The sequence below is a fragment of the Procambarus clarkii genome, chromosome 10 (assembly GCF_040958095.1).
Source record: "Procambarus clarkii isolate CNS0578487 chromosome 10, FALCON_Pclarkii_2.0, whole genome shotgun sequence".
NCBI classification, from domain to species: domain Eukaryota; kingdom Metazoa; phylum Arthropoda; class Malacostraca; order Decapoda; family Cambaridae; genus Procambarus; species Procambarus clarkii.
The window spans coordinates 29658589-29669488 of NC_091159.1; the positions used below are offsets into that span (position 1 = coordinate 29658589).

General features: G+C 45.9%; 1 protein-coding gene across 2 annotated transcripts in view; it reads right to left on the minus strand.

Annotated features, from left to right (window-relative positions):
* Positions 1-819: 819 nt before the first annotated feature.
* Positions 820-10900, minus strand: part of Tk (Tachykinin) — a 269943-nt gene continuing 259862 nt past the window's right edge. For both annotated transcript variants that reach the window (XM_069321814.1, XM_069321815.1), the window contains 2 exons: positions 10729-10894; positions 820-1463 (listed from right to left, as the gene is read on the minus strand). In XM_069321814.1, coding sequence (XP_069177915.1) covers positions 10730-10894 — 165 coding nt within the window. In that variant the 3' untranslated portion in view covers positions 820-1463; position 10729. The remainder of the gene's footprint in view (positions 1464-10728; positions 10895-10900) is intronic.

Genomic DNA, 10900 nt, shown 5'->3' on the forward strand with positions numbered 1-10900 from the left:
CAGGAGCAGCAACTGCTGGCAATGCTCAATATTCAGATGACGGGGAACGGGCAACATGGGTCTATACCTAGAGAACTCGTGTCAAAACTACAGGGAAAATTTTGCTTGTGAACTTCCTCAGCAAGTAGGAGGGAAGCAAGCGCTCCCCCCCCCCCCCCAACACTCTTACCCGGGCAAGGGTCATACACTTTGTCTTAAGAATGCTACATAGTCTTCCTGACTTACTGCCTTCTTTTGATAATTACTTTAGAGTCCTCTGTGATGAATCCTACAACTACTATAGATGGTAGTTAATCTACAAATTATGGACTGCTTTACATTAGTACACATCTGTACTATTATAATACTAAAGGGCATATCTAAAAGAGCAACCATAAACCTAAACTGTCCAAGGCCTAAATAGGAGATATTAGGGCTAAATTAGTACCCCCATAACCCAGAGAGAAAGTACACAACATTAACGAGGAGTTGGTTTATTATTGCAAATAAACAGATGCCATTACACTGAGTTAAGCTTTCATTTTGGGACATTACAACTCATGCCGATCTTATGGTTGTCTTTGCAGTTATCAAACGCTAATTATATAGAAAATGGCGATTAGAATTATTGCACAAACCGCATAAATGTCTAATGAATTCTGCATGCAGAGTAAAGGCTCCTAAACATGGTCACTTCATTTATATATATGCAAAATAAACTCAATATTGCTAGAAAAGGCAACTGGGAGGGTCAAGGGTCAAGGACAGTGACCAAAATTAGCTAAAGTCATTATATGCAGCCATAATAAGTCATTACCACTAAAGGCAAATTAATTCCAATTACAATGCAAATATTACTTTATTAGAGGCATTGAAACCAAATTAAATACAATTAGATTCCAAATCTTTACTTCGTGCCAAAATTTACATTATCTATAATTTACATTATAATCCTATAACAAATAAAAACTATTGTTCAATGAGATTACCAGCCAAGGAATAGGTTTAAGGTGTGTGCTTGTGGGATCAGATCCTCCACACTTTATGTTCCCCAGCCTCGAGGACTTCTAATGGGCAGAGGACAGGGATCACACCAAGCAAAAGTTGTGGCTGCTACGTACGATTTAGGAGAGGATTCAACTGTACAAATAAGGTGCTAAGGAAGGCTGTTGAAGGTTAAATGACTTACAGGATAAAGAACTTTCACTACTGCTGATGTTTTAAATCCACCAAGATGAACAGAGGACTTTTCGGTGGATACACAAGAGGCCTAAACACTCGCATAGTCTTTTCTTAGAATTATCGAGCTATATTTATTCTGTGAGAGCTACCACGAGTGCTCAGTAGGAGACAACTGGTGGCAAGTCCTGCACTAAGGTTTCTTTCTCGGCTGGGAAGGTCACTGAAGAGGTGGTTGTGGGTTACACAGCTGCTCCCAGTGCATCTCGAGATGAGGCAGAGGCTCAGCGTAGAACATCTCAAACCTGGAAAATGAGTGGTCATTAGGGGAGGCTGTGGTGAGGATGGGGGAGCGTTAATATAAAACCGAAATATCTCAAGGAGCAGAAGAATCTATGAGTAGCAAGGGCATGGGAACATATCTCTCCAGATTACAACACTGGCGCAAGGATGACCACCGGTAAGACACCATTTATGGTGTCTAGGGGGACACCAGATTCGATTCCTTCTTTCTAGGGGACATCCCAGACTAGGATGACCACCGATGGCTTTCACGTGATGTGAAAGGCGACGTCACGTTAAATATAACCGTTAAAGTGACCAACGCGAGCAACTAGCATCTGCTGCTCCTGGGCATTTTGGATGTTACCACGGCGCAGGAGATGGAATTTGTCTTCGTCAAACATCATTTTATTTTCTGTGGCCCACTGGATGACCAGATTAGCATCTGTTTGGAGGTTTGTTGTGTCTTCTATATTGTCTACCATCATCAAAATCATAATGTCATCTGCAAAGGATGATATAGTACTATAGTCTGTGTCTTCGTCTATATGCAATATGGGGATGAGAAAAAGCATGACTAACTTGTTCTGATGAACGATTCGGATTTGACTTTTGGTTCTATTTAGTAAGAAATTAGTGATCCATCTTCTTACTTTGTCAGTAATTTCATTTGTGTGACCAGTCGGCGTTCAATCCCCGACCGTCCAAGTGGTTGGGCACCATTCCTTTCCCCCGTCCCATCCCAAATCCTTATCCTGATCCCTTCATAGTGCTATATTGTCGTAATGGCTTGGCGCTTTTCCCTGCTAATTCCCTCCCCTTCTTCGTAACTGAAACAAGAAATGAATGGCCAGGGAGGGAGAAGGGGAGAGTATACTGACCCTCGGTAGAGGTGCAATGGGAGGAAGGCGGAGGCAGTCAACTAGTAACTAGGACCTGGATAAATGAAGCACTTATGCAAGTACTTACGAACCTGTACATCTTTTCTCAATCTCTGGCTACTTTATTTACACTTATTAAACAGTTTTAATAAGCTCCTCCCCACAAGCTTCGAAGCACTAAGAGGCTGTTTATAACAATAATACCACTTGATTGGGAAGTTACGATGCTTGCAAAGCCGCCAAAGATTAAGAAAAGATGTACAGGTCTGTATGTAGAGGCGTAAGTAAGTAATTATCAAAAGAAGGCACCAAACCGGGAAGGCTATGTAGCACCATCAAATGCGCAAAATAATCAGAGGGCGCTAAATATCACCAAGGATGCCAATACGAGAACAAAAACGCATAAGGCGAACGATATCAAAAGTATCCGAGTCACCAAGAATTCTATTGAGGGACAGGTGACCGCGAGGGGCGGTCGGAAAGCAAGACACACGCTCGTCTTGGAAGTCAGGACATTCAAGAAGGACATGCACGACCGTAAGAGGGACAATGCAACTAGGACAATAAGGAGCAGGGCGGCGCTCCATCAAGTGACCATGGGTTAAGCGAGTATGGCCAATACGCAACCTCGCCAGAGCTGTGTAGAGGCGTAAATCCTCGTTGAATCCTGTCCCTGAACAACGATGGTGGTGGGTGGTTGTGCCAAACCCAGGAGCAGGGGCAGGCACGATGTAAGAGTCGGACACATCTTCTAATGAAAGAAGAAAGAGGACGATGGATCTGGTATCCTTCAGACCCACAGATATAGGTGCAGGATGGTCGTGCCAGCGGCCACAATGTCTACACGTCAGCTAGAGACTAATGGGGCAGGTGACAGACTATAGTGGATGTTAGTTGAGGGTGATAAAGAGGTTCAATATAAGGGAAAGACAACAAGAACCTAGATGGAGCCCAGAAGGACCGGCACTGGCAATGGCAGGGCCGAGAGAAACAGGGAAGAGATCAGAGCATAAGAGGGAGGCCGGGTTCCTCACCTGCCAACAAGCTGCAGAGAAGTAGGACAAGAAAGAGGTGTTTCAGACGAGGTCTCTACCAAAAATAGACTATTCTAAGCTAGAGATTTCACATTCAGTGGATCAAAGGCTCTCAACAAACAGCCCGGGGATCGAACTAAGAACCTTTCACTTGTGATTAGACTTAAATGACTTAGCCTATCACTTAAATTAGTAAATTATTTGCGGAATACCGTTACAAGACAAAGGTCTCGTGGCTATCCTGGAAACTTTATTATGTAAACTATTTATGAAGGATTGTTCAAGAACACTAGATAACTGTATACCAAGTATCGACAAAATTAGGCGCAGCTTAATGCCAACTGTAGGGATAATGACACCAGCTACCAGATATCATCTCAACAACAATGAAAGAGTTACTGCAGTATGTAAAACTCTGTACGCTATGATTCCAGCAACCATTTGACAAGACTTGAATGCATTAAAAGTCGATATCAGGCAAAAACAATGCATGGTAAACAGCTTCAGTAATAAGACTAGCTTTATCTTGCAGGGATCTTATACCGCTTGCTGGTGACCTAGGTAGTCGGGTAGGATTTCCTTCACCAGGTTGTCAGATGCCACTGAAGAGGACAGGAACGCTGGTACAGCAATTTGTGTTGCTGTGCGAACACCGAGGCCTCCAGGTCTGACAGGAAGGGAGGACTGTTTCCACTGTTAGTCGCTGAGAAAAAGGTTGAGGGCTTTTTCAAACATTGATTTCAGCAGGCTGTCGTACTCTTCTAATTTAATATTATTGAAAGATGGAGAACATCTAAGAAAGTAGGTCAGCCTGGGGAGGGACAAGCATCTGGTGATGAGGTAAAGTGCATCATGAGCATCAATGTCTTCATTCCTTCCATCCATCCTCTTACGGTCAGTGATCTTCTTACGAAGGACCTCGTCGATGGCGCTCCTTCCAAGGAGATAGATAATTATATATATATATTATATAATATATATAATATATATATATATATTATATATATTATATATATATATATATATATATATATATATATATATATGCGAACAAGCCAGAATGGTCCCCTGGACAATATGCAATTGAAAACTCACACCCCAGAAGTGACTCGAACCCATACTCCCAGAAGCAACGCAACTGGTATGTACAAGACGCCTTAATCCACTTGACCATCACGACCGGACATAATGAGGTGATAGCCGAGGCTATTTGAACCACCCCACCGCCGGCACTCGGATAGTTATCTTGGGCATAGCATTTTACCAAATCACCTCATTCTTAGGGGCACACGTGAGGAACACAAATGCGAACAAGCCAGAATGGTCCCCTGGACAATATGCAATTGAAAACTCACACCCCAGAAGTGACTCGAACCCATACTCCCAGAAGCAACGCAACTGGTATGTACAAGACGCCTTAATCCACTTGACCATCACGACCGGACATAATGAGGTGATAGCCGAGGCTATTTGAACCACCCCACCGCCGGCACTCGGATAGTTATCTTGGGCATAGCATTTTACCAAATCACCTCATTCTTAGGGGCACACGTGAGGAACACAAATGCGAACAAGCCAGAATGGTCCCCTGGACAATATGCAATTGAAAACTCACACCCCAGAAGTGACTCGAACCCATACTCCCAGAAGCAACGCAACTGGTATGTACAAGACGCCTTAATCCACTAGACCATCACGACCGGACATAATGAGGTGATAGCCGAGGCTATTTGAACCACCCCACCGCCGGCACTCGGATAGTTATCTTGGGCATAGCATTTTACCAAATCACCTCATTCTTAGGGGCACACGTGAGGAACACAAATGCGAACAAGCCAGAATGGTCCCCTGGACAATATGCAATTGAAAACTCACACCCCAGAAGTGACTCGAACCCATACTCCCAGAAGCAACGCAACTGGTATGTACAAGACGCCTTAATCCACTTGACCATCACGACCGGACATAATGAGGTGATAGCCGAGGCTATTTGAACCACCCCACCGCCGGCACTCGGATAGTTATCTTGGGCATAGCATTTTACCAAATCACCTCATTCTTAGGGGCACACGTGAGGAACACAAATGCGAACAAGCCAGAATGGTCCCCTGGACAATATGCAATTGAAAACTCACACCCCAGAAGTGACTCGAACCCATACTCCCAGAAGCAACGCAACTTTTTTTTTTTTTTTTATTTTTATTTTTACATGCAAGCATGCGTATAATGTACAAGAAAAACATAAATATAACATAGAACAAAAGTACAAAGCACACATATGTACAAGGACAAAGGAACAAATCAATAGAAGACCAGCCAGAAGGGCTGACCACAAAAAAATGCATATACAAACAATACACAAATAGTAACACAGTGTAATACAAACATAAGGGAAAACCCCAGGACAAAATGCACACAAAGCAAGCCTGCTAACACCTCAAATACATACAGAGAGGCGAGAAACATACAAGAATAAGGACAATAACAATAAAGAAAACAGATCCGCCATAACAAACGGAAGGCAAAACATAACAAAGAGCACACGCCAACAGCCTGAAGGGCACACAATATGACAAACAAGCGCACACGACATCCATAACCGAACACACAAACGCATAGGAACCGCACACACCCCCACGAGCCATACAAAAAAAAACACAAAACAAACCGGAGCACGCAGGAACCGGGAAACAATACCCACCCCACCCACTCACATACACACACCCCACAACCAGGCAACACAAAATACAGAGAAATCACTTGCGAGGAACATCGGAAGAAACGTACTTCTCCGGGAACAGCTCACAAGGATATTTCGACTTGTAAGCTTCCCAGACGAGATCTTCAAGGTCGGTAGGGTTTTTGATCCCCCGCGCTCGAGCGGGTATCATAAACTCAGGAACATCTATATCTGGCGGCATCGGCCAATGCCTAAGGTCACTGACGCAAGTCGCATAACGAGGCTGGGGAGCACCAACCACGCCCTGCGAGGAAGCAGATGACACCGGAGAAGCGGACGAGGGACGCCGAGCCTGCCACGCCTTCGCCATCGGAGCAGGTGTCGGACGCTGAGACGATAGCACTTCCACGGATACCGCAGGAGACACGGAAGGGACTGCAGGAAACGGAAGAGGCGGCAAGACCGCTGCCGAGGAAACGGGTAACGAGGAAGGGGCCACAGAACATCCAGAGCGAGCATCCTTTCTCAACATCACCACCAGGCCACCCCGCTCACCACCAACTACAGCAGGGGGAACCACCGCCCACGAAGAACCGGAGCCATCCGACGCAGGCAACGCACCTGAAGCAGGACCCTCGGACACCGGACCAGAAGTGGAGGCCGAAACGCCGGCACCGGCATCCTCAGGCAAGTGTACCTCCGCCACCACCGTAGTGTGCACCACATCCGGAGCCACGCCACCGTCAACGGAAGGACGACACTCGTCGAATTCGCCAACATCAGCCCACACAGAAGAACGCCGGGAACGCTTAGGCTCGGGCCGCACATCATCAGACCCGGAGGCAGACTCAGCGACCCGCGCAGCACCAACCGAGCGAACCGACGCACGCCGCAGCACGGCAGCCTCCTCAACCACACGGGGCACCAGGCCAGGCACAGGAGGGAATGCCGGATCCACCTCATCTCCCAGCGCAGCCGGAACAGACGGCGAGGGTGCAGGGACCGGGACAGACACAGCAGAGGAAGAACTGGAAGACGAGGGGTCTGAGCAAACGGCAGGCGGAAGAGGCGCAGGGACATCAGCCGGAGCACTAGGCGAGGACCCAACCTCTGGAAGAGATACGGCAACAACAGGGGGCGCAACAGGCGGAGCAACAGCTGCTACAGAGGGCACCTCCTCAGCCGAAGAGACGTCCATACCCACCGAATCATCCCCCACAGGAAGGGGCGGAAAATCCTCCTCACTGAAGAGGTTCACTGGTGCAACAGGAGGCGCAGAACAGGCAGCAGCCTGATGGCCCAAAAGACCACAACGATAACACGTCCGCGGCTGACGGGCGTAAAACACCCGAACGTTGTACCCCATAAGGCGCACAGAGGACGGAATATCCGCCCGGAGTCTCATGCCCAGGGTGCGAATGTTAGACCTCACACCCTTAAGAGGACTAGAAGACACCACGTTCACTCTCACACTAACAACTGCGCCAAACCGCCCGAAATACCGCCGTAGCAGAGCCTCTGGAAACTCCAAGGGAGCCCCATGCACACTGATGTAAGTAAGTGCACCACTTCTATCCGAGAGGGTGACAGTGCCCGCACCATCCGGCAGGGGCAGTGTCCGCCCCTCGTATCGCCGGAGAAAATCGCGATACGCCGCCTCCTCTGCAAACTTCACAATGGCCCTACGGGCCGTTACCAACTCGACCCCATAAATCGCAAACACAGGGACAGAGAGCATTTCACAAGCCAGGGCAATCTCCGGGTAACCAGCCCGCACAGAGAACTCTAGTCCCACAGACTGAGCCCGGACGACTGGGGGTAGAGGGACCCCCATCGTTACGCCACGTCAGCACAGGCGAGCAGACACACACCCGCCCCCAACCGGCCGAAACGGGCAAACAACACCAAACTGCTGGAGCGCCGATTCAACACGTCCGCCCCGCACCGAAGCTAGGGCCAGACCAGCCTATCACTTAAATTAGTAAATTATTTGCGGAATACCGTTACAAGACAAAGGTCTCGTGGCTATCCTGGAAACTTTATTATGTAAACTATTTATGAAGGATTGTTCAAGAACACTAGATAACTGTATACCAAGTATCGACAAAATTAGGCGCAGCTTAATGCCAACTGTAGGGATAATGACACCAGCTACCAGATATCATCTCAACAACAATGAAAGAGTTACTGCAGTATGTAAAACTCTGTACGCTATGATTCCAGCAACCATTTGACAAGACTTGAATGCATTAAAAGTCGATATCAGGCAAAAACAATGCATGGTAAACAGCTTCAGTAATAAGACTAGCTTTATCTTGCAGGGATCTTATACCGCTTGCTGGTGACCTAGGTAGTCGGGTAGGATTTCCTTCACCAGGTTGTCAGATGCCACTGAAGAGGACAGGAACGCTGGAACAGCAATTTGTGTTGCTGTGCGAACACCGAGGCCTCCAGGTCTGACAGGAAGGGAGGACTGTTTCCACTGTTAGTCGCTGAGAAAAAGGTTGAGGGCTTTTTCAAACATTGATTTCAGCAGGCTGTCGTACTCTTCTAATTTAATATTATTGAAAGATGGAGAACATCTAAGAAAGTAGGTCAGCCTGGGGAGGGACAAGCATCTGGTGATGAGGTAAAGTGCATCATGAGCATCAATGTCTTCATTCCTTCCATCCATCCTCTTACGGTCAGTGATCTTCTTACGAAGGACCTCGTCGATGGCGCTCCTTCCAAGGAGATAGATAATTATATATATATATTATATAATATATATAATATATATATATATATTATATATATTATATAATATATATAATATATATATATATATATATATATATATATATATATATATATATATATATATATATATGCGAACAAGCCAGAATGGTCCCCTGGACAATATGCAATTGAAAACTCACACCCCAGAAGTGACTCGAACCCATACTCCCAGAAGCAACGCAACTGGTATGTACAAGACGCCTTAATCCACTTGACCATCACGACCGGACATAATGAGGTGATAGCCGAGGCTATTTGAACCACCCCACCGCCGGCACTCGGATAGTTATCTTGGGCATAGCATTTTACCAAATCACCTCATTCTTAGGGGCACACGTGAGGAACACAAATGCGAACAAGCCAGAATGGTCCCCTGGACAATATGCAATTGAAAACTCACACCCCAGAAGTGACTCGAACCCATACTCCCAGAAGCAACGCAACTGGTATGTACAAGACGCCTTAATCCACTAGACCATCACGACCGGACATAATGAGGTGATAGCCGAGGCTATTTGAACCACCCCACCGCCGGCACTCGGATAGTTATCTTGGGCATAGCATTTTACCAAATCACCTCATTCTTAGGGGCACACGTGAGGAACACAAATGCGAACAAGCCAGAATGGTCCCCTGGACAATATGCAATTGAAAACTCACACCCCAGAAGTGACTCGAACCCATACTCCCAGAAGCAACGCAACTGGTATGTACAAGACGCCTTAATCCACTTGACCATCACGACCGGACATAATGAGGTGATAGCCGAGGCTATTTGAACCACCCCACCGCCGGCACTCGGATAGTTATCTTGGGCATAGCATTTTACCAAATCACCTCATTCTTAGGGGCACACGTGAGGAACACAAATGCGAACAAGCCAGAATGGTCCCCTGGACAATATGCAATTGAAAACTCACACCCCAGAAGTGACTCGAACCCATACTCCCAGAAGCAACGCAACTGGTATGTACAAGACGCCTTAATCCACTTAAGGCGTTGCTTACCAGTTGCGTTGCTTCTGGGAGTATGGGTTCGAGTCACTTCTGGGGTGTGAGTTTTCAATTATATATATATATATATATATATATATATATACACATACACACACACACACACACAAAGAGCCAAAGAGCCAAAGCTCAACCCCCGCAAGCACAATTAGGTGAGTACACACATTAGTGGACTACATTGCTTAACTGACAATTATTAAAATTTCGCCGAATCGTGCAATTATTAAATGAAATGTCCAGCATTTGATTACCGATTTGTGTATTTAAAACCATTCCAAGTATACTGATACCTTATAATTTAAGTACATTATTTTTGAGGAGAGAAGGAAGGCGGATAAACATATTTAGGAAATCTGTAAGGACTTGCTTTAGATATTGAATATTTCCCATCAATCAACTTTTCCAGGGGTCTACGCACCCTAGATACCCATACATGAGCAGGTAAAGAAAATTACAAACTGTACCAACTGCACATTAATTTCATTCTCTACTTTTTTGATAAACTAAAAAACCATTTAGTGAGCAGATAATTAAACTATAATCCCTCTTTCCAATTGTGTCATTAAGATGTAACACTGAGCAGGGAAAATAAGGAACAGGGCTGAAAATTAGGCAACCTACCCACAAATCCAGAATCTTTTTCTTTTCAGATTTGTGGGTCCAGCATCTAAAAATTAATAGAAATATTATTTCAGGTTATTCCTTCTTAGAACCCTTGTTTGCAGCTGCAACCTGGTGACTGATCTGATGAGAATGATATAACTGAAGCTAAAATATATCAAAAGGATCTGAAAACGAAGTGACTCTTATACTCCACAGCCATAGCAGCTCAGCCTATGCGAGCTTCACAACTACTGACAAATTTCTAGCAACCAAATATAAGAAAAAAGAACAAAGCTCACCTCAGCCCCTCATACCCAGGAAGCCTGAGGGTGCTCTCTTGTCCACTCCTGCCACGCTCATCTCCTCGTCGGAGCTGTCGCCGAAGAACGCCTTTTTGCCCCGCATCCCCAAGAACCCGGAAGGAGCTCGCTTTTCTTGCTGCCCGTCCACCATTGCTGTCAATGCCTGCAA